The 24665-nt window shown below is 39.0% G+C and overlaps 3 protein-coding genes across 3 annotated transcripts; 2 read left to right on the top strand and 1 right to left on the bottom strand.

Annotated features, from left to right (window-relative positions):
• On the top strand, nt 1-7001 carry LOC117818298 (RILP-like protein 1). The gene is made up of 8 exons (XM_034691100.1): nt 1-469; nt 1623-1773; nt 4211-4329; nt 4422-4694; nt 4826-5014; nt 5309-5472; nt 5565-5663; nt 5893-7001. The coding sequence occupies exons 1-8, from the start codon at nt 179-181 to the stop codon at nt 5984-5986; spliced, it is 1380 nt and encodes a 459-aa protein (XP_034546991.1). The 5' UTR covers nt 1-178; the 3' UTR covers nt 5987-7001.
• A 1506-nt stretch (nt 7002-8507) lies between these two features.
• Nucleotides 8508-16953, top strand: rilpl2 (Rab interacting lysosomal protein-like 2). Its single transcript, XM_034691396.1, has 4 exons — nt 8508-9024; nt 9115-9266; nt 15916-16038; nt 16489-16953. The coding sequence occupies exons 1-4, from the start codon at nt 8731-8733 to the stop codon at nt 16508-16510; spliced, it is 591 nt and encodes a 196-aa protein (XP_034547287.1). The 5' UTR covers nt 8508-8730; the 3' UTR covers nt 16511-16953.
• Nucleotides 16954-17497: 544 nt separating this feature from the next.
• Nucleotides 17498-24488, bottom strand: kmt5ab (lysine methyltransferase 5Ab). Its single transcript, XM_034691395.1, has 9 exons — nt 24033-24488; nt 21091-23614; nt 20764-20867; nt 19893-20037; nt 19508-19718; nt 19317-19404; nt 19073-19132; nt 18587-18777; nt 17498-18057 (listed from the first exon to the last, which is right to left on the bottom strand). The coding sequence occupies exons 2-9, from the start codon at nt 21098-21100 to the stop codon at nt 17847-17849; spliced, it is 1020 nt and encodes a 339-aa protein (XP_034547286.1). The 5' UTR covers nt 21101-23614; nt 24033-24488; the 3' UTR covers nt 17498-17846.
• Between the last annotated feature and the right edge of the window lie 177 nt (nt 24489-24665).

Raw genomic sequence — 24665 nt, 5'->3', positions numbered from 1 at the left:
TCTCTGCTGGCAAAGTTGCAACTGTCAACAAACTAAAACAAGTCCTCTCCATGTTCATACTCGCCTCGGCTAGTTTACACGAAGAAGTGTCTCACCAGGAAAGGTGAGTTTTCTCAGTGTATGAAAGGAGTTAAAGATATGTTAAATGTCGGAGGTGCAGTAAAGGCACAGGACCAGCATGGAGACGCGCGTTGTGTCCGCGCTGGACAGACCCGCGGCGGAGCTGACAGTGACAGATGTGTACGACATTGCGGCGGTGCTCGGACAGGAGTTTGAGCGGATCATAGACAAATTTGGGTGCGAGTCTCTTGTCGGGTTGGTGCCCAAAGTGGTGCGGGTACTGGAGTTGTTAGAGGCGCTGGTGAGCCACGGAGCCGCCGGACAGGAGGCCGATGAGCTGCGGAGAGAGCTGGAGAGGCTGCGGCAGGAGAGGAGCGACAGATTCAACCAGGAGAGGAAACACCAGGAGGTTCGTGTGCGGGTCACACTCCTTGCTTGGATAACCTATTTTATATACAGTCTATGTTGATAACATGCTCGGGGTTTTCTGTCTGTGCACGTCTTGTGACGTACAGGTAATGAAGTTCAAATTTCAAGTCAAGTTATTAACTTAACTAACTTTGCCATTATATTGTCTAGCTCAAGTTAAATATTTCAAAATTGCTAGCCTGAAAAAAATAAACAGAAAAAACAGACTATAGAAATAGAAAAACTCTGGAATTTTGAAATCTTAAAGTTGCTCAGCAATGGATTCACTATAATAACTGAGCAATGGCAATGGCTGAGTCATCACTGTATTAATTTTGCATTGTTTGTTATTATCATGGATGATGAAGATAGTGTGTACTTTTTTGTTATTTATTGTTATAGCACAGGGGTTCCACAACTTTTCAGTCCGTGACCCCCAAAATATAGGTGCCAAAGACTCGCGACCCCCACTGTCCCTCAAAGTGATTTAATGTGGCTTCATTTAGCTGGTCTGCAGAAAATGACCCTACCTATATGAGCATGTGGCTGTGTTTCTATTAATTAACCTACTGCTACTGATGCTTTTGGTAATTAACTGTTCACTAACCCTAAACTTAGGAGTCATCTGGCAAAAAGAAAACTCATTACATTTTCTATTTTCAAGATTTCATTTCAAGGTTAGCTACTATTTTTATTTATATTTGTTACTATAATGGGTAAAATGTACTATTTTAGATAACTTAAAAAAAAAAACATTCTGGAAGACATCTCACAACCCCCCATTTGTGTCTCGCAACCCCCCAGGGGGTCCAGACCCACACTTTGGGAACCCCTGTTATAGCACATGAAATCATTTTTTGTTGTGTTGGATGAACATAGCAGTAAACTAACCTGTTATTACAGTATTACTAATGCACAGTACAACATAATAATTTTACTCTATGCATTAACTCTGCTACCATCATGATTCTAATACAAATGACAATTGATACCAGTATGAGAAATGCAAAATCATAAGTTAAATGTTGACTTGACTAAAGCCCCAAGCTGATGCAGTTTTAATTTTAAACAATGATCACGAAAACCCAATTACCTTTTTGTTTTTTGGTGTGACTTCTTTCTTTTTTAATTGAGTTTGTGTATCCTATTCTCAGGAGCTGGAGCTTTTAGAGGATGTATGGAGAGGAGAAGTTCAGGACCTGCTCTCTCAAATCACTCAGCTTCAGACAGAGAACAAGAAGCTGCTCGTGAGCCTCACACTCAAAGAGTCCCCCATCACAGAAGAAGAGCTGCAGAAACATGAGGGTGGGTTGTCTGACTGGCAATTGCTCTACACCAGATTGTGGCATATTAGTTACAGGATTATTTTAGGGAAAAGAAAACATTTTGTATGCACCAAATATATTTTAAAGTTTATTTGATGTTTTAAACTGTTTACAGACTCAAGGTCTTCTGTAAAATTATTTGGTTGTAGGGTCTCAAAAATCCAGTCAATGCAAACATGGATATTATAGAAAAAATGTATGCGATTATATAAATGAAGTGCTACCACAATTTGCATTGTTGTCCTGATAAGAGCATGCTGCAAACTCCCTGGTCTAACAATCCAACATTACACAATGATCCAGTGGCATTTGGCAATTCTACTTATTTGATATTTTGGTGTAAACAAATGTAATAAAGGAGGGCATTCACATCAGCAGATACCTACGTTGAGGCGGTATAGTATCAGAAGTAGGAGAGAAATAGTTGAATAAAGCAGGCATCAAAGATAGAATTGTAAAAACAACCTATTGTGGAAAAATTTTGAGTAATGTAAAACTATTATGAGTATTAAGATATATTTCACCCAAAAACTTAGAAAAACTCATTCACGCTTTTATTTCCTCCCGCCTTGACTACTGCAACTCACTATACTCCTGTCTCAACCAAAAATCAATTAACTGACTTCAGACAGTTCAAAATGCAGCAGCCTGGCTTTTAACTGGAACTAAAATATTTTCCCACATCACCCCAATTTTAGCATCCCTACACTGGCTCCCAGTTGTTTTTAGGATCGATTTTAAGATACTTTTAATCACGTTTAAAGCACAACATGGACTCGCCCCTTGATACATCTCTGAGCTCTTATCCCCCCATAAACCAGGACGCAGTCTAAGATCCTCTGGCAGTGCTCTGCTTGCTGTTCCACGGTCTAGACTAAAAACTAAAGGGGACAGGGCCTTTGCTGTCAAAGCCTCCCGACTGTTGAACAACCTGCCAGAGGAAATCATATTTGCAGGGTAAATCCCTCATTTTATTTCACTACTCAAGACACAGTTTTATCGTAAAGATTTTATTTTGTGAATTTTTTTTTATCTCCAACGTTTTATCTCTGCTTTTACTGACTGTTTGCTTTTATTGCTTCTTTGCTTTTATTGTGTTTTTATTATTTTTGTGAAGCACTTTGTTACTTGTATTCAAAAGTGCTATACAAATAAAGGTATTATTATTATTATTATTATTATTATTATTATTATTATTATTATTATTATTATATTGAGGTATCAGTAAAATAACTAGTCACGTGACAACATTTTCAACTAAATTTTTCTGGTGAAAGTATTTCACAGTACTTAGTGATGAATCTGGATACTTAATACCTTTGGTCATGGCTAAGTGTTCCAGTGCAGAACTTGTCATGTGTTGCTTACTGTATGTGCGCCTGTCGCAGATGCATTTAACGCTGATAGACATCTGCTGCACACATTACATATATCTACCCTGTGCAGTCACGTGAGTTTGTACAGTGTCTGCTGCATGCGTTCCTGTTGACATGACATGAAAGAGAGGCTGTGAAGAGGGGCAGCCAGGAGCTTGTAAAGGAGACTATTTTTGAAGCGGTTTGAAATGTAGCTCTTATGTGAGACTGATGGTGGCTGCAGCAGCTATGCTTGGTGTCAGGGCCACACAGTCGACACACACACACACACACACACACACACACACACACACACACACACACACACACACACACACACACACACACACACACACACACACACACACACACACGCACTGCTCATGAACATATATCTTCACATAAATGGACACTGCATGACATGACTATTCAGCTCACAGACGTTATTGTGATCAGTAGCACATGTATGGTGTCACAAATGCTTCATTGTCAGAATACCTAGTAAATCTGCTAAATACTGTTTTTAGGGTCAGTGTTTTTAGACCTTGTTAACTAGGTATTTTAGATATTTCACCATACTGATAAAGATATATACCACAACTGTTTTAGAGTGATGTCCCACCTTTCAGTTAGCCATTTGTTTTGGTACACTGTGACAGTCAACGTGACCCTAAATGTGTTTGAGGCAATGTGACATTCCTTTGTTGTGAATTTAGAAGTTAAATGAGTGTTATTATGTGGTGATATTTTTCAAACTATTAGATTCTAGGTTTTTCCTGCCGAAAAGCACTACTTTTTTTACTATTCTCATTAGAATTTAAGTAATGGACTTTTACATTCATAAGGTGTCACCATTTTTAAAACTGAGGTCCTTGTGGAAATCTTAGCCCTGTGCTTCAGTCATATAAATGTCTGGAAAAATCTTCTGAAAAAGCTAAAAAAAACCCCACCAAAATCACCTCATATCTATTCTCTAGAAACTGTATAGTGGTCCCATTTTATTATTCTAAAGATGCTATATGTGTGAAAATTGCTTATTCTGCTTTTTCATGATTCCCGCAGGAATGTCAGAGAAGGAGAGGCAGATGATGAAAAGGCTGAAAGACTTGGTGGATAAGCAAAGGGATGAAATCCGAGTTAAAGATCATGAGCTGGCACTTAAAAACGAGGATATTGAAGCTGTGAGTATTTTGAACAAAAACAACACTCAGGCTGGTGCTTTCTTCTTTCTGTATAGATTATGAAGCTATGAATTTCATGTAATCAACTGTAGCTCCAGTTGCAGCAGTATCGGCTGATAAGAATCAACCAGGACCTCCGCCACAGGATAGGAGTGATGGAGTCTCAGGGAAAGGCTCTGATTCAGCAGAGGGCAGAGCTGGAGGCTGCAGCTCAGGCCAGGCAGCAGGAGCTGGGGGCTCTGCAGCAGGAGGTGACAAGGCTCAGAAAAGAGCTCCGGGGATGGGAGCTTGAGAAAGAAGTCACTGAAATAGAGGAAACCTCATTTGGTAGATCTGTGATGACATCTACATCTCCAGCAAAGGGGGTAAGATAGAGAAAAATAAATGATCTTCATCAGGCTTTAAACCATGAGTGGAATTATGTTTAAATATGTCAGTATATTAAGTCTGTTAGGTTGTCTGATGTCTAAGTAGATGTTTTTTGTTACCAATCGAGCCCTTGTCAGCAGCACCTTCAATCTCACTTAAACCAAACTCAGTGTGGGTAGAGTGTGGAGGAGACCTTGAGTTCATGGAAAACTGCTTTGAGCATGAAAGGAGTCCCTCTCCCCTCACAAAATCATCACAAGGAAAAAATATTAAGAACGAGAGCAACAAAGAAGAGGACACATCAGCAATGATACTGGTAAAGCCTTAACTATCCCTCAGAGTCTTACTATGGTCATAGGAGACCCACTGTATTAATTTTTATATTACACACAAAACATTATCACTCTGTCATGCTGGTGTGTTCTTAGGAATTCAATAAAAAAATGCTAAACACATTTCATCGTTGTTTTTTGCTTTTAACTCAGATTTATTTTACCTCAACTTCCAGGGTGCTTAATGAAAGATAACTGATCTACCTGCTTCATAACTAGTGTCAGTGTATGTCCATACTATACAGGGAAATTAACTGAATGCTTTTTTTTAACTGCAGAAGGTGTCGGCTGAAACAGAGCCAGAAGAGGAGACAGACAGCTCAGATGAGGAGTCAGGCAAACCTCGCTTCACACTGCAGGAGCTGCGTGATGTCCTGCAGGAGAAAAATGAACTCAAAGCTGAAGTGTTTGTGCTACAGGAGGAGCTTGCATATTATAGAAGGTACACTTTCATCCAAAAATAATTATTTGACTAATTAGGATTGCACATCAAACTGATATAAATGGTAACATTTTCCCTTCCATATTCCTCAGTGAGGAGAATGAGGAAGACTTCAGCTCCTTTGTTTGTTCTTCATCTCCTGCACCTTTCTCCACTTCCACTGATCAGCCTGAATCAGGAATCAAACGCCTGTGAGTAAACCTTCATACACCAAGATTTACCTTCTCTTGTCAAAGGACAGAATTACCCAAATGTTTGTCTCATAAACATTAAAATATTATCCTTATATTTGTATAATGTAATGTATTAATGATGAGTGTCCCTCTTATGGCTCACTTAAGGTTACTTACATTTGATATCTCAAAATGTTCTTCTGTCTGCATTTATTGTTTCACTATTTCCATCATCCTCTCTGGGCAGGATCTTCACAGCCATAATGCCGATGGTGGCAGCCGGTTTGATTGCAGACGACCCCACATTGTTACCAATCAGAAGACTTGTTTCTTTTGTATAAACTTCTATTTATGAGTTGACATCCAGATTTTCAGTCACACTTTTAACAAAACCAGATGGACACCAGTTTGTTTCTATTAACATGTTTTAGTCAACATATCAAAATGAACTGGTTTAATGGCAGTAACTAACAGTTATTTTAATCCCTGTTGTTAGCTTTAACATTTTGAGCCTTTAATTAATCTATGCAGCAAAAGTATGTGACTGATGTGTGTTTAGACTCTTTTTTCATGGATCTATCCATGCATCAGCTGTCTTCTGACAGTGCATCACTTTATATAAAATCATGAATAAGCTATGCTTCGTTTAATACAATGTGACTGTTTTTTACAGTAACTTGGAACCCACTCTCTTTAATGCTTGAGCCAAAAATCCAATCTTTTCAGTGTGATACAAAGTGTACATTATCTGCTTGGCAGTTTTGTAAGGAGCAGCTGTTACATGAAGTATTCTTCAGAATATGAATTGTGGTTTCATCTACATAATCCTTTACAGTCTCCGAATTCTACTATCATCTGTCACTATGAGTTTAACCTAAAAGGGTGTCTTTTATGTTTAAATCTGATATGGTTTTAGAGTTGATTAAACGATCAGCACCTTTGCTGTACACCAATGATATTGGCAGGAAACATATTCCAACAATAATCAACACTAAAAGCCCTTGATTCTGAAAGGATGATATTGTTATTATATGCACATTGGATAAATTACTTCAAGTTGTCATGCATCATTCTCTATATTTTATGCATACAGTCAGTTTTGTAGTAGTAGTTAAGTTTAAAAATTAATTATTTCCGCTCTAGGTTGTTGACGTGGGAGAGAACAGCTTCATTGATTTGTTTGCAAAAGATAATTCACTTATGCAAAGAAATTAAAAAATGATTAGCGCTTTATGTTCTTAGCTGAAGACTGTTAAAACATGTACCAACAATCAACAGTGATGCTAGGTTGTATTATGTAAAATGATGCTTGATCAGAGCATTGAATGGAATAAAAACGTTTATTTTTCAAATGTTTGAATGTTTTATTGTTATTCTCAATTCCGATATAGCTTAGACTAATAATCTAAATGTTGATGAAGTAATGTTAAAGCCTTTTATTGTAATTTGTAGTTTTTATAGTTTCTATTACTATGTGGAACAGTAATTGTAATGTTTTTTCAATAATGCGCCCCCTGTATTTGTTTTCCTTTTTTCTCCGTGTTTTTATTGGCAGTGTTGCAACATTTTAACCCCCAATCGATTTTCAGAATTGTTGTCCTAACATTCAATAACTGAAGGGACTGTGCACTGTGCACATTGTTGTAATACTCAGGCAGTTCTCATGACAGATGAGGTTTACACTGAAGATAAATTGGGTTTATAAACCTTACATTCTTAGTTTGTATCTGTTTGAGAATAAATATCTAAGGAATTATAAATCAATCAATCAGACTTTATTTATAAAGCGCTTTTCATACAATGACATTGTAACACAAAGTGCTGTACATAAAAACAACCTAAAATAGAATAAATTAAGAAAAAGAAGTACTTCCTTTTAAAAATACTTACGTATTCAAAGTGCTTCTTAAAAAATCTCGAAACGTATTTTCAAAATACATAAATGCAGTGAAGAATACATAGGAGTACATTCTGTTACATCATGTTTATTTAGAAACCATTACTTGAAATCTCTTAAAAACCATACCATGGAATAAAAACAGAAACTAAGTTACTCCAAGCACAGACAACTTAGTTTGAAATGTTCATCTGGAATGAAATAAATGTTACATAGCTCAACACGCTTTCTCAGGTTGGACTGGGATTTTTTGTATGTTTGGGCAGAGTGGGAAACAGGGAGAACATTTCAAATGATACGTATCATTCTTCATTTCAAAAATCTCTAACACGGGCTGAAGATATGGCCATGGGTGCTCAGGTGCTGAATTAAAGCCATCATTACCACCTCTAAATGAACTGCCTGATCTAAGAGAAATTTGCTCTGTGTTTGATATACAGGTATGGCTAAACCACTGAGACAAACAGAACTACACAAACACATTTTACTGTCTTAGGATCCGATTTCAGAAAATAGAAGGAAATTCATGAGCTGACTTTAAAGCAAAAGTAGTGAGTAACTAGAGCATTGATAGAAATGTAGTGGAGTAAAAATAACAAAAAATGTCTTTTGAATGTAGTGGAGTAAAAGTAACAAGTACTCTCCAAAAATAATACACAAGTAAAGTACAGATACTCAAAAAATTTACTTAAGTACTGTGCTCAAGTAAATTTACTTTGTTACTGTCCACCACTGGTCATTCAACTGTAAAAATGGAAATAAATAGATCAGAATTACATATGGAAACCACCAAAATGATGACAATAAGATCACGTGCCTCCTCACCTGATTCTGACAAGATAAAAACAGAGCTGTCTCTCATTCGCAACTTGAGGTAGACATGCATTCTGTAATGTGCAAAGCACAAAACCCGTCAGTGTTGAGTGAATCATCTTGATGTGTAGACGATCTTTGTACTCACCTGTCGCTAGGATACTTTGCCCTCCTCTGCTGTCCACACAGTCACGTTATTGGTGGGTGAGTGATGGGGGAAGTACTGCTGCCCTGGAAGTTACTTACCTTCTGACTGTAAAAGTGTGAAACCGGAGACAATAAGAAACGAGGCGCCTTTAATGGCATGTATGTTTTACGCTGAGAGGAGAAAAAGTAACTTTGTTCGGGTGTTTGTAGGAGAGGAATCTTTGCATCATGGAGTTTGGTGAAGAGTCGTCGCCCGCTCTGGCTTTCGAGAAGGACGCGTTCGAGCTGACAGTAGAGGATGTTTACGACATCTCATATGTGATCGGGAGAGACTTGTTGAAAATCAGCAGCACGGGCGAAGAAGTGTCGGATTTACAGTTCAGGATAGTCCGCGTTTTAGAAATGTTCGAGACTTTGGTCAACAAATACAACTTGTCTCTGGAGGAGCTGAAAATGGAGCGGGACAACTTGAAGAGTGAACTGGACAGGATCATAAATGAGAGCTCTTCTGGACAGGCCACGGTGAGTGTGTATGTACAGTTCAATAACTAGCAGACAAATGAGGACAGTATAATAAAAATGTTTTTTTATGCCTATGCCTGCTAATCAAAGCAAACAGCGGGACCAAACCAGCTGGTGGTGGACCTGACAGACCCCAACAGACCGCGCTTCACCATGCAGGAGCTAAAGGAGGTTCTGCAGGAGAGGAACCAGCTGAAGGCGCAGCTCATGGTGGCCCAGGAGGAGCTGCAGCTGTACAAGAGGTGAGAAGCTGAGCAACTAACTTTAGGACTGCTATAAAAGTTTCAGTCACAATCACGTGAGCCTTTTCTGTAACACATTATATTGTGCGTAATGTTTTCTCACGCTCTATGTCCATGCACGAGGAGGTCATGGCACAAAATCATGTAACCTATTTTCCAACAGTGCATATGTTATTAGTAAGTAGGCTATTTGTCCCCTTCAAATTAAATATAGGAAGCAGACAGGGCTTTAAATCATAATACTTTTTTTCTGATAGTCCATTATATTGTTAAGTAATGTGTTGTCCACCTTATAATAATAATACATAATAATTCATAGGATTTATATAGCACTTTTCTTAATACTCAAAGTCGCTTCACATAGTAAAAGTAAAAATAAAACAGGTAAATAAAACAAAACAAGGACAGAGGTGGGGCGGGGGTTGTATGCTTTTTTGAACAGGAGGGTCTTGAGGTGTTTTTTGAATGATTAAAGATAGTCAGAGTTGCGGATGTGCGGAGGGAGAGAGTTCCAGAGAGCCAGGGCAGCTGTGGCAAAGGATCTGTCCCCTAAGGTGCGGTGCTTGGACTCGGTGGTTGGGAGGGGGGGCCCTCATGTGAAAATATGTTCACTTACTGTGAGCCCCATCAAACAAGTCTGCATTGCAACTTAATTTAGACATCTACAGGTACTTTATTCACAGCGTCAAGTTATTACCATAGACTGTATAAAATGGTTACTACACCTGACAATAGGGATGCACTGATCCTACTTTTTAGTTCCCATTACCGATATCGATACCTGGGCTTTGGTATCTACCGATACCGATACTAGCTGATCCGATCCCGGTATTTATTTCTTTACAATCTCTATTTCTTAATGTGAGGATAGAATCATGTTTTGGCAACTTCAGGCTTTTCTGACTTGATGATGAAATGAACCTGGGTTCCAAGTGCTAAACCAGAGGCTGGAAATTTCAAGGATCCGGAACAATTAATCCAATAACCTGTCCGTGTTTTCACACTTTGAATCCATTAATAGAAGGTTTCTTCCTTCTTTGCAGTAGGCTACAGCTGACGTAAACTTCCTCCTTTGGGCTCCCATTATATTTTTCAGCGCGACTGCCATCCCTCAAAACATTACCACTGCACATGTTGCAAGTTTCCAGCGGTGTTGTTAGGAAAAGAAGCGCCACATGCACCTTAACTGCAGAGTCTCTGTAGTTATCTTCCATCATGCTCCACCGGCAAAAATGCACAGACCAGCTGGAGCTGATGACTTAGGAGACGCACATGGGTGTTGTAAACACAGAAAAGCATAGAACTGAGAAGACTAGATCTGCCATATGGATCGGCACTATATATCGGCCCTTTGTCACCGATATCCGATCTAGCTTTTTTAGCCTGATCTAGCCGATATCCGATACCAGGATCGGATAGGTGCATCCCTACCTGACAACATGCTGCTTCCTGTTATAGCCATTTCAAAGTAATGTTTTTGTGAATACGGAACATGAGGGGACTTTTATTGTGAAATATTTTGCGGAAATGAAATGTTAATCATTGAAGTAGCTTCACTTATAAGCGGTGGCCTTCGGGGGTTATATTATTTACACTTCTTCATCTTGCCTCAAGTCACAGCTACAGCCCTCAATCCTACTCGTTTTGGAATTTAGAAAACTGACTGTTAACACACTTTGAAGCAGGTAGAACTGTGGTAAAAGATTAAGATACCTGCAGCGCGAGCTGCAGAGCTCTGCTTCTGTTTGATGAGCGTGGCTCTGCCCTCCTGAAGTGTCGTACCTTTGCGCTGCCCCACAGTTTGGGAATCACTGGCCTAGGGAGCTAAGCCAACCAAAAACAGACCGGCCTCAAAGACATATTTGGGAGGCGGTGCAGAAGTGGGAAAGGCTTTAACCTTTTATGTGTTGCATGAAGCGCATTTTTTTTCCCATTCAACCTTAAAATTGGTGGGGACATTTCCGCCATCGTTTGAGATTGGTAGGGACACGTCCCTACGGTCCATACACAATAGGTTGTTTGCAATAACGTCATGGCAGTGACGTGTGGAATTCAAATGGGGGTCAGGAAGTAAATTTCAGAATGGACGCAACCGAGGAAAGCCCGTACTGTGCTGCTCAAGACAACGTAATAAGACAGCAATACCGAAAACAATTATGGATTATGTCAGAAGAGATCCTCCGCTCATGAGAACTTCGGATTTTTTAACTGACCCAAGTTTTATTAGCCGTTGACATCACTAACTACCTCGTCCTCCAGACTTCATTTTACACCATAGAGCAAATGAAGGAATTCAAAAGCCTCGAGGCTCACAATTTCCTTGAGTGGTTGGGTCCACGACCTGGGTATCAAGGTGTTCAACAACGACTGTTGTTAGGTTTTCGCCAGGGTGAGTATTTTTCAATTCATTTCCATATGAATTGTCCTCCTAGCCACAATGCTATCAACACTAACGTTTGTTTACTTAGCGCAGTTTAACCACTCTAAACGGCCCAGTCAATGGGAGTTTACTTACACATAGACATATACACAGCATACATACATTACTTTAACTTACCCTGGACAAAGTGGTCACCACACACACGGGCTAATCCGACTCTGCTCCTCCTGACCATAAAAGAAGGTTTGCTATCCACTGTTTGCCCGTTTTTCAGAGAGTTTTTTGCATTTTCGCCTTTGAGGCTTTTGGACACGATAAACACTTGTTGACTTCTCTCTGTTTTATTGGTTAAGGGAAACCGTAAAAAACGCAAACCTATGCATTTTTCTTGTGTTTATGTGTCTGCGCCGGTCTGCGCAGACTGCTGCAAATCACTTCCTGACCCCCATCTGCATTTCGCGCCACTGCCACACAACGGAAATGACGTCATGTGCAAACAACCTATTCTACGCCACTGGATACGGCCTGTGTGTTTCCTCTACACTTTGGAGAAATGTGACAGTGAGACAAAGCTCATTAAATATTTGATGAACTTTAAGACAAGCTTTCATCTTTTAATTACAGCTTATTGGAAACGGCTCAACACAGACACACACATACAAATAGAATATGCAGATTTTGGTGATGATGGTGACGCAGGTCTGTTAATATGTTGTTATTCAATGCAATTTGTAAAAGGCATTAAAATACTTCAGTTCTCCCTCTCACCAACTGCGTCGCCAATTTCTCTCTGCCTCTATAACGAGCATATGCCTACGTCTATTGGAAGTGAGGGATCTTCGTTCTTCACACACACTTGATCTTCATTTTGTATTTGGAGCTCCTCCACGTCTTCCTGCAGAGCCTGACTGACCTCCTCCTGGTGTTTTAAATTGGAGGCCAGCTCAAGGCAGCTGCTGGACTTTTCTTGCAGCTGACTTGTCATTTTTTCCTGCTGCTCTCCATTTAACACCTCTTTGTTGAGGGCTTCTTTCTGCAGGTTCTCAATCTCCTGCTTCAAGGTCTCATTTTGGGTGGTCAGCTTCAGTTCTGTGTTGAGTTTTGCCTGAAGCTGACGTCTGACTTCCTCCACATCAGTCTGGAGTCTGTCGGCCAACCGGGCATGGCTTTGCTCCACACTTTTCTCATTAACACAGTAAACACATGCAGGTGAGGAAGATGTGATGGGAATGTGTGAGGCAGCCGGGACCATGTCTCTGCGCTCTGTGTGCGCCGTGCAGAAGTCTTTATTAAAAGTATTATGACACTCAGTGACTCTGCACAGCGTTAGAAACAATGAAAACGTGACTGTCACTTTGCTCCGCGGCTGATTTACGTCTTCTGATGTTACTTTGGTTTTACCTCCCGACGAACACGTTAGGATATAGGGGACAGGAGATTGGCATCTGATGATATGAGGTGGCGAGATGGGGAGTGATGTTTAACATACACTACACAAGGAGGACATTGGGAGTAAAAAAAAAAAAAAAAAGACTCATCTGCTATCTAATATCCACCTACTACAGCTTCAAAAACAACCATATTTCAATCAATCAATCAATCAGACTTTATTTATAAAGCGCTTTTCATATAATGATATTTTAACACAAAGTGCTGTACAAGAAAAACAACTTGAAATAGAATAAATTAAGAAAAAGATCCCACCCCCAGCCCCAACCCCAAACGCACCCCACAATCCTAAGGTTAACAACACAATATGCAACAATAGTAATAAAAACAATAAAAATAAAATAAATAATTAAAAAATCTAAATAATTAAAATATTTAAATCAATACCTCTCTCACAAACCAGGAAAACAGAACATTAACAATGCAATGCTTTCTGCACAAGTTGCTGTATAGAGCAGTATCGACCTCTCTCAAAAACTATCATGCATACAGTGGGGCAAAAAAGTATTTAGTAAGCCACTGATTTTGCAAGTTCTACAAGAGGTACACTTCAACTATGAGAGACAAAATGAGAAAAAAAATCCAGGAAATCACATTGTAGGATTTTTAAAGAATTTATTTGTAAATTATGGTAGAAAATAAGTATTTGGTCAATAACAAAAGTTTGACTCAATACTGTAACAGAACCTTTGTTGGCAATGGCAGAGGTCAAACGTTTCCTGTAAGTCTTCACCAGGTTTGCACACACTGTAGCTGGTATTTTGGCCCATTCCTCCATGCAGATCTCCTCTAGAGCAGTGATGTTTTGGGGCTGTCGCTGGGCAACATGGACTTTCAACTCCCTCCACAAATTTTCTATGGGGTTGAGGTCTGGAGACTGGCTAGGCCACTCCAGAACCTTGAAATGCTTTTTACGGAGCCACTCCTTCGTTGCCCGAGCGGTGTGTTTGGGATCATTGTCATGCTGGAAGACCCATCCACGTTCCATCTTCAATGCTCTCAGTGATGGAAGGAGGTTTTGGCTTAAAATCTCACAATACATGGCCCAGTTCTCTCTTCCCTTAACATGGATCAGTCATCCTGTCCCCTTTGCAGAAAAACAGCCCCAAAGCATGAGGTTTCCACCCCCATGCTTCACAGTAGGTATGGTGTTCTTGGGATGCAACTCAGCATTCTTCTTCCTCCAAACACGACAAGTTGAGTTTTTAACAAAAAGTTTTATTTTGGTTTCATCTGACCACATGATATTCTCCCAAATCCTCTTCTGGATCATCCATATGCTCTCTGGCAAACTTCAGACAGACCTGGATATGTACTGGCTTAAGCAGGGGGACACGCCTGGCGCTGCAGGATTTGGGTCCCTCTCGGCGTAGTGTGTTACTGATTGTAGCCTTTGTTACTTTGGTCCCAGCTCTCTGCAGGTCATTTATCAGGTCCCTCCGTGTAGTTCTGGGATTTTTGCTCACCGTTCTCATGATCATTATGACCCCACGGGATGAGATCTTGCGTGGGGCCCCAGATCGAGGGAGATTATCAATGGTCTTGTATGTCTTCCATTTTCTTACAATTGCTCCCACAGTTGATTTATTCCCACCAACTTGCTTGCCTATTGTAGATTCACTCTTCCCAGCCTGGTGCAGGTCCACAATTTTCTTCCTGGTGTCCTTCGACAGCTCTTTGGTCTTGGCCATGGTTGAGTTTGGAGTCTGACTGTTTGAGGCTGTGGACAGGTGTCTTTTATACAGATAACGAGTTCAAACAGGTGCCATTAATACAGGTAACGAGTGGAGGACAGAAGAGCTTCTTAAAGAAGAAGTTACAGGTCTGTGAGAGCCAGAAATCTTGATACCCTGAAGTGGACACCAGTATTCCATAACGATGCCCCCGTGTTATTTTCACATATGACATAGATTCAAATAACTGAATTTGTTAGTCATTTGAATACTTATTTGACTAGCAGTGCATGACAAAATTTACTTATGTGTTTCAAACAGCTGTAGGCCTTCACTTTAATCCCTGTATGACAACACTAGTGCTTCCACTTGAACTGAGGACTTGCATAGTGGTAATTTTTAAAGTAAAATATTTTCAGATTCCAATGTTTTTACTTATTCTAACTTGTTCATTGCATAGCCTACCTATCACCACATTGTTGTTGTTCTCATTGATGTGATTATTTACCTGCAATCAGCTGTTATTGACATATTAGATAGTAGTTTCAAGTGAAAGCCATTATAAAAAAGATACCCAATGTTTGCATAGATTGGGATACTTAGCGTTACTAACTCTGTATCCTAGGCTGTTAGGAAGCATTTTCATACTGATGTAGGTATTGGAACAACTCTCGTGTCAAATATTACGGATGTCTGCATTGATTTAAACAGGATCACATGGTAGGTAAGTAAGTAAGTAAGTAAGTAAGTAAGTAAGTAAGTAAGTAAGTAAGTCAAAATGTATTTATAATCACTTGGTTACAAAGTGCTTCACAGGCACAGAAATAAAAACAAGCAAGACAGAATCAAATGTGCAAAAAGGGTCTTTGTATAAGAATATATGTCAATCATATTGTTTAATTGATAATTTAGCTATTTGAATTGAATAATACAGAATTAGAATTATAATATTGCAGAAATATCATGGGCTGACCTGTTAAAGCTGAAATTCTGGCCCCATTTTATTGCTGCATTCATATTTTTGATAACACTGAATCTAGTGTTGAAGTTTCAAATATCAATTCATCCTGTTAACCAGCTTCATTTTGAAATATATCTATTATTTTATAGCTGTTTTGATAAAAGCCCTTCTCTCTTTCTTCTGCAGTGGGATTCTGCCACAGGGTGAACCAGCCATGGTGGAGGTGGATCTGAACACACCAGAAGCTACAGATAGCAGTCCAGCCATGCTAAATGATGCAAAAGAGGAGAAGACAACTATAGGCAAACTGTGAGTGAACAGGCTAGAATTATGTCCTGAAAATAGCATGAGAGCTCAGACTACAAAGAAGTAGTGTAAAATTGTTAAACGTTATTTCTAGATGCCATTATAAGCCATACACCTCAGATGGAAAGGTTTCAAGTAAAAGTTCAGCAGCAACCACATGATGTTGAAGTAAGCTGGCAGGAAGACTGTTCTCACAGTCCGTCTGCTGTCTCCTAATGATATACTTGTGACCAAATGAATTCATGCTGATGCTGAGGATGTTTGTGTGAGAGCTGACCGAGAAAAAGAAGGAGAAGTAGGAAAGGAGCAGTGAGTCTGCTAAAGTGCTGCTGCTGCTGTCAGTAATTACAGACTTCATGACTCAATGTTGCTTTTAACAGGGCGGTTTTACTTGGATGTTTCACATTTATGTTCCCAAACCATGACCAACTCTGAACCTTTTCTGCTTTTCAGGTTTTCATTTAGGCGAAAATAAGGAAAATAGAATGGAGAGAATGGACCAAGAAGAAGCCAAACAGGATTTGTCATCACACCTTTGCGCTTATTTAACCACTTTTACATAGACTATTTTTACAATGTGTATTTGTCAATCTAACAAGCACCGTATTTTGTACTGGAAATTAAACCTAAGTTGGTTTATGGTAATATAAATTTGTAGCAGGTATATATATTTTCAAAGGAAGGTTTGTTGAAGAAATCAAATGAAAACTGGAAAGTATTATGTAACAAGTGAACTAGCATCAGACACTATGGTGAATGCTTTGACTCAAAATGAAGTTATTTATTGTCTTGAAGGCTTAATTTTTTTTTGTACTTTATACATCAAAATTAGTGTTCAAAGGTCTACATATTATTCATCATGTAACAAGTAAAGGCCCCATCCCCCAGAATTCTAAACAATAAAATGTTACAAAATTTGATTGTACCTTTACTGTGCATTAAATTTAGCCACAAACTACAGCATCAGTCAACACAGATTGGTAAAAGGTTAGATATGTTCTGATTTTAAGCAAATAACTAACAGCAGTTATTTTTTAATATACACTTTATTCTAGTCTTAATGTGTTTCAGAGCAAAACAAATTGAGTGGATTTTTCTTGAATTAACCAGCATCATGTTTGATTCTAGCATACAATAGGCATGAAGTTGACAACCTTGACCAAAATGATCTCACTTTGTGACAGTGTTGCTTAAATTACTTTTATTATTTATTATTTCCACGTACAGCCCTTTGTAATCATCTAAAAATGGCAAGCTCCTGTAGTCTACGGTTCAAAGGTTTACCACAGATACCACAACATCCTCTGCTCAGTTTCCACAAAGGTCCTTTGTTACATATTATTCACCCTTTGCTCCATGTTTCCTGTGTGCTTCCACATTGTCTGGAGTGAACTAGAAGACGAAATGCTCCCACAGAAGGCCCAGCTTTTACATTGTCCGCACCATTAACAACAACAACAACTGGAGAGAAAACTCAGCATGGTTTATTCCTCAATTTATAGCACATTGAATAATTTACAAATAGTGAAAGTGAATTGTGAACTATATTCATCACACAACTTATCAATCAGAAATACTGTTCAAGCTTGCATCAGTTGCTACAATTCCATCATAAAAAAAGATATATAAAAGCACAATAAAATCAACCTTTGTAGAAATACACTTTTCTTGGAGCTGAAGTTTTAGCTTTGTTTTAAACAAAAACATTTCTTTTAATAAAAAAGCACATCAAGGGCTCCTCATCTATAGTGTCTTTTACACAAAGCAGAAATCACCAATTCATCTGATGTATGAGCACTCGAGGTGAAAATTCAGTATTTAAGCCAAGGGTGAGCCAAGATTGAAGATTTGCTCCGATCACCGTAGTCATACAGCAGCTCCTCCTCTGCTTCAATGTCCCTGGAGGCCACCAAGATCAGATGAGGGGTCCCATCGATGGGGTGAAGCCTAGTCTGAAGGTTTCCAGTTTTACTGTGGTTGATCAGTCTTCCAAGACGACTTGTTTCCTTTGTAGCGTCCACACTGTTTGAAGTAAACAAACAGAGATTTAAGTGTCACAAATACACAACCTAGGAATCCACGGTAGAATTAACATTCAACAAAATAAAATATAAATATATATTTTCTACTGAAATGCATTTGAAACCAATGGCATATTTTTCATAAGAATGACAAGAACAATTAATTTCAATAAAGAAAAACATGTCCTGCAGCGCAAATCAGGATAACTCAAATTAATGCAGGCATTTCATAATAAAAGGAGGCAGGATTAACCAACCACAGCATTTTTACACTCAAAATCAATACAAATGTTGGATTTGTTTTTTTGGTCCTTCATTTGGCAGAGGGTAGTCAAAAAAATGGGAAACATGGATTTGAAGGTGTGTTTTGCAACCACTTGGCCACTTAAATTAACTCACTACTTACTGCACATTATTATTTCTTCATGTGTAAGCTTGTGCTTACACATGGTGTACGGTCACATTTAATGATTCACAATTAAGAAAATGTAAAAAAATAAAATTTAAATTGAGGTGAGAGTTGGACTTACCAGTAGGTTTTAGTTTGGTACTGGAAGTAGTACATGTAACAGCCTGTTTGGGGATCCTGAGCGTACTGCCCCTCTCTTATTTTAGCCTCTTCTAGTTCCAGCAGGTCTCCATGATACTCCACCACAAACTCTCCTTTCTTGAAGCCATCGATAGCAAATATGCCTCTCCCTTTTCCTTCTATGTTTTTGACCTGTCACCATAGAGCAGTTTAATTATACAACAAATTCCACTGTGATCAATGATTTTTTGTCAAAATTTGTGACTATAAATTAATCACCACTAGCGGATGAAATTACACTGAATATATATGTATGAGAGAAAAAACAAAATATTCTACTCTGTTGCTTGATCAAGGACAAGCCCATTGCATATCAACAATTGTCAGTTTTGTAATATGAATGATTAAAGGCACTGAAAGTGTGAGACAGTTATGAAAATACAGCGTGAAATAAGGCAGGAAATGTTCTCCGACTGTAAAATATTACCTGCATTCCTTCCTCAATGCCTTTCTTTATCAGGTCATCAATGTGTCTGTGTTCTTCATCCTGTCAACAGTTTAAGTAAGTGGGTCAAACTCAGAGGTGCACACTACTCATAGAAATGCTTTCACTCAGAAAAATAAAATAATTAGCAATAATATCAGGAAAAACATGAATATATACATATCTTGAATGTCTGTCTCTCACATTCACTGTTAAAAGCAACACAAGAAGAAATTTTCATTCAGACCTTTAACTCTGCCTTCGTCTTTCTGTTACTTCTTCTGATGGGAAAGTAGTCTGTGACCTTTCTGTTTTGGGGAGCTTTATTCTCTGTCCTGAAAAAGGAGAGATCATCAGTAAGTTTTTAAGAATCAGAAGTGTGCAACTTTCTGCATCTCGGCTCAACGTGTTAGAAGCATGGAGGCTTTGTACGCTCACTTTTTTGCTCCGGGTTTGCGACCTGCTCTGCTCCGAGGTTTGGATGCTGAAACTTTGACATCTGCTGCAGATCTGGCATTAATTTGAACAGTGGGCTTTTTTTGCTCCAGCTGATCAGTGACTGGTTCTCTGATTCCATGACAGTGCAAAGCTGTTTCCGGCTTTTGCTCTTTGAGCGTACAACTCTCAGATTTTGTTTCTTGAGGGATGTCTAAATGAAGAAGAAACAAATAATAAAAATGAAAGTTAGAGTTATGTGATAAGCTAGACACAGACATTTTTTGTGATTTCAGAAAAGAAAAGAAAAAAGATCTAGGGGTGACATTTGATAGATACAAAAAACAAACAAACACTTTAAAAATATTTAAAAATAAAATAAACTTACCTTTTTTCAGTTTTGACATGTCAGTAGTTGCATCAGATTCATTTCCCTCCTGGATCAGCATGCTTGAACTGTCGCTCAGTGGGGATCTGGGTTTTCCCTGACTCCTTGAATTCTGGGAAACTGACTGAAATGGACCTACACAATCCTGCAGAAATAATTGTCCACCTCAGTTAAAGGAATATATACGGCATTGAATTAAATGTCATTTTGAAGTTGCAATGTGCAAAGTCCTGTAGCTGGTGCCTAGTACTGCATGAAATATCTCATCCTGCTTCAACCCACACACAACATCATGTGAATTCAAGATGCTTCATATTCAGAGTTCAGAGATACTCTTTGTACCGCATTTTGCAGGCAAAAATAAAAACAGTTGGTTTCCCAAAATAAGCACATCGAATCCAAGAGAAAACACAGTGAACAGACTGATGAAGACTTTACTGCCAACTCTAAATTGGACTGGTAAACATCTCCATGGGAACAGTATCATTTTTTAACATGGTAGTGTTTGTGCCAGAATAACTGGATACTATAGTAATTTAAAATAGCATTGAGGAATCAAACTGGTGCTGAATAGATAATTTTTAGATACAAAAAACATTGTGTAGGTTTATGTGCTGCTCATAAATTACCTTCTCTATGTTTTTTAAATCCAAAGTTTTAGCAAAATTATGTTGAGTTATACTTTAAAAATTTGTACATCTTATTAGACACTTTACAGTATTCTGCAGTGGGGTTGAGGTCACTGTATGAAAGCTGCTACCAGCTGCTTCATTCTTTCAGATGATGAATTTACATACTTTGACGAAAGCTCCTCTCCTTCTTGTTTTAATTTGCAAGAATCTAAAGTATGATGCCAAAAAGCCAAACTTACCTTGTTAGTTGCTGGTTTGTTTTCTTTTGTCTCCTTCAGCAGGCTGACTTTATTTTCAGAACCGTCCCCAGGCTGTTTGTCGTTTCTCATAACATGTTTCTTTCCTTCATAAACATGGATACAAATGAATGCAAGCACCGTTATGTAGTTTACACATTATTCAGAAACCACCAACAACCGGTGAGTTTTATTAGTAAACATGTGTTACATCTATTAAAGCCCTTTGCTCCTTCATTTACCCAGCTTAGCATTAGCTGCTAGCTCTCACACACACAATAAGTTACTCGAGCAATATTCAACGAAAATGCAACACGTGCGAAAATGTACCTTTTGCCATGTCAGTTCCCAGAATAACATCCAAGGTGGACGAGGAGTGTATTAAATTCCTCGTTTTGCTTCGTTTACAGGTTCTGCAAAGACAAACATGAGACCACTCAACTGAACAGTGGAGAGCGTGATGGATTTAAAAACCCTTCCGCTCCTCTCATTGGCTGCCGCAGCTAAGTGGGCGGGGCATGAGCATGAAATTAACTCTCTTGTTGGCCGCAGATCTCGCTGTCACAGAATTGGTGTGCTCCAGCTGACCTCTCAGGAAAACAAGCATCCACTTCAATCACTGTGCTGTATTGTCCACTTTGCAAGAGAGATCTTGAACTCAGTGGCATTCGTCGAACCAAATAAAGGCTATACTTTTTTAAAATCTTTTTTATTTAACCAGGAGAAAACCATATGGAGATTAAAAATCTCTTTTTCAATTGTGTCCTGGCCAAGATCAGCAGCAGCACATTCCAGAAATGTTACAGACAAACATGGGTTTCAGAAAACAAGGCATCAGTCAAGCATCTACAAACTGAAGCATCTTCCTCAAGAGCCTTCAGTCTGCATTTAAAAATATTTGAAGAGACAAGCTCACTTAAACCAAGCAGCAACCTCCGGTCTAAAAATATAAGTCCAATGCGGAAGTGTTAAAAACTGCAGTTCATCGAGGATCCGCTTGAGGCTGGCTCCGGAAGTACTGGAAACCACATACACACCATTTCAAAAAAGACAATCTTTACAGCAGAAATAAACATGTTTACAGCCTGGTACAAAAGACGAGTGTAGTCTGGATAGCTAATTTCTCGTTCGGCACACACTGTATGGGGGGTGAATTTTTTTCTAAAGCAGCAATTTCGAGGATATTGAGATTACGAGTCCTCCAATTAGAGGCACAGCTGACTGCAGGAACACTGTAGCTGTTGGCTAGGAGGCTCAAAGCCCGCCTCTTTACGCCACAATCACTCGACAGCAGCAATATGGCTACCATCGGCGATTGGCCTCAAAACGGCACTTCAGAAACAGATGGGTGACGTCACGAATCCTATGTCCATATTTTATACAGTCTATGACTCAAACCCAAATATGAGAGAAGCAAGTTAAGAAGTGCCTTATAAACAAGGACATGCCAGTGATGTAGTCTACAGGTAGACAATGCAGTCCAGCCAACTCGAGCATACAGGCAGCAGTGATGGGTTAGAAATTTAAAACCTGTAATGAACCTCAGAGCTCCATGAAAAACGGTGTCCAGAGCGTGAAGGCAATGAGTGGATGCATGCATATATAAAACATCACCATAATCAATCAAAGGCATGAAGATAGCATCAACAAGGTTATTCTTTGCGGCAAAAGAAAAACATGACTCGTTTCTGAAATAGAAACCCAACCTCACCTTCAACTTCTTAACAAGCTGTTGAATGTGAAGCTTAAAGGATAGTGACTCATCAATTATGAATCCCAGGTATTTATAAGATGATACAGGCTCAATCACATCACCCTGAGATGTGGTAATAGAAGGCAGGTTTGATGGCTTTGTCTTTGAATTTGTAAACACCATGGGTTTTGTTTTATCAGGATTCAATAACAATTTTAACTCATGAAAGGTGTCCTGCACAGTGTTGAAAGCTTCCCGTAGGTGACAGAGAGCCTGATGCTGTGTTGGAGCAGAGCAGTAAATAACTGTATCATCTGCGTAGACATGAAAGTTTGTGTTTGGAACATTATGACATTATAATAATTAATATGTTTAAATTACAGGTATACAGGACACTTTGCACTGTGGATTGGGTAGGTGTTATCCAATTTGGAGGAGCACAAGTGTCATGTTTGTTACTTAAACACAGATATTGATTAAAGGGAAATACGTAAAAAAGCACCACTTTTTAAACTATCTGTGAAAACGTAAGCCAAATGAAGCAGGGGGTGTCCTGTGGGCCAGTACAGTACCATGCTTGCTGTAGCAAGTGCCCTAATTAGAACACCCGGCCAGGTCTAAGAGCTCTGACCCCAACCTCGACATTGACCCAAACGATTGACCAAATAATTTTTTTGTAAAAGCACATCATAAGGAATAGAAAAATGCTCAATATATCACCTTTTCATCATTTTTTATTTTCTAAATCTCCTGCTTTGTCTAATATAATGTGGTGAAAATTTGTATTTCGTCTTTTCACAACATATGTTTTACAAATTAATTCTGATTCCTTTTGATCCCTTTTGATGGACTTTCCAAGATTTGTTTTTCTGTCTTTGCAGGCATCAAGAAAAGTTTCAGTCTAGTCATCGTGCCTTCATTTTGAACATTTCAAACTGTTTCATTTCCAGGTTCAGAGGCTGCAGCCAGTGTTCCTTTAAATTGCCTTTTTCTCTCCAGATTCTCATTGACCTTCCTCCTCTTGTCCTGTTTCCTCAGTTCAGCCACTTTCTTCTTTACCAGAACTTCACTGAGTTCTCCTTTATATAGAATATCAAGTTTCTCTCTCATGATGTCCCGGGCACGCTTTCTGTTTGTATCCACAGATCTGGTCTGATGGCACTGCAGGGAAGAAAAAACAAAATTATTAACACGTATAGTAACTTTGGTTACCAAACATAAATGATCCACATCTTGGTCATTTATTCACTTTTGGAGCTTTTGGTCTTCATAATTCACACTTTAACCTGGGTACAGAACACATTTCCATTAACTGGGACTCTTCTATGCCAAACTGGACAACAAGTAATTTTATATTGTCATGACAATCAAACAGATCAGTTGTTAAGATCAAAAGCATCAGTTCATCAGTTAAATGGACCTTGAGGTGAGACTGAAATGTCAACTAATGTTTCATAAGTACACGACATTAATGTCAACATTACTCTCGATTTGCAGTAGTCGTCCACCAAATATCTACTTCATGCGTATTGAGAGATTCTCAGCAATGATGTGAACACAGTTCTGAAATTAAATTAACCTTCACAACGATCCCACTGGGGGTATGCTTGAGGACCACACAGTTGCTGGTTTTGTTCGTAGCCTGTCCTCCAGGTCCAGATCCTCTCACAAACTGCTCTTCAAGCTCGTCTTCATTCAGGACAGGAAAGTCTATCAGGTCCTTCTTACCGGCTACAAATACACGCGTCAGCCGGGGCAGTGGAGGGATTCTGGGGGAACTTCTCCATAAGACTCGTATGGACACACTGTACAAACAGCTGATGAACGGAACCAGCCGTGACATTTTATAAACACAGGCAAACAAAAAGCTAGATCACGTTTAGTCTAAACAACAATACATGTATATTTAAGGAGTGTAGCACTTGCAATATACATCAACTGTCCAATATAGCGTAATCCATGCGGGGTACAAAGCAAATTTGACTTCCCTTGACTTCTTCATGTCCATCAGAGTGCGCTCATGTTTGTGCTCTTCTTCTTCTACGCCCCGTCATCGTTTGCCCAATCAACATTCGCTATGTTCTTCTTCATGGTCAGATTAACAACAGATTTTAACCCTCTGCTGCCGCCACAGGGCTCTTCACCAAATGAAACACAGGTATCTACATAAATAAAATGTTGCACGTACAAACCTAGTCTACTTTTTACGGAA

Source organism: Notolabrus celidotus, chromosome 9 (assembly GCF_009762535.1).
Source record: "Notolabrus celidotus isolate fNotCel1 chromosome 9, fNotCel1.pri, whole genome shotgun sequence".
Taxonomy (NCBI): domain Eukaryota; kingdom Metazoa; phylum Chordata; class Actinopteri; order Labriformes; family Labridae; genus Notolabrus; species Notolabrus celidotus.
Note: the sequence above shows the minus strand (reverse complement) of the source record. Positions and strands in the feature narration are given on the sequence as shown.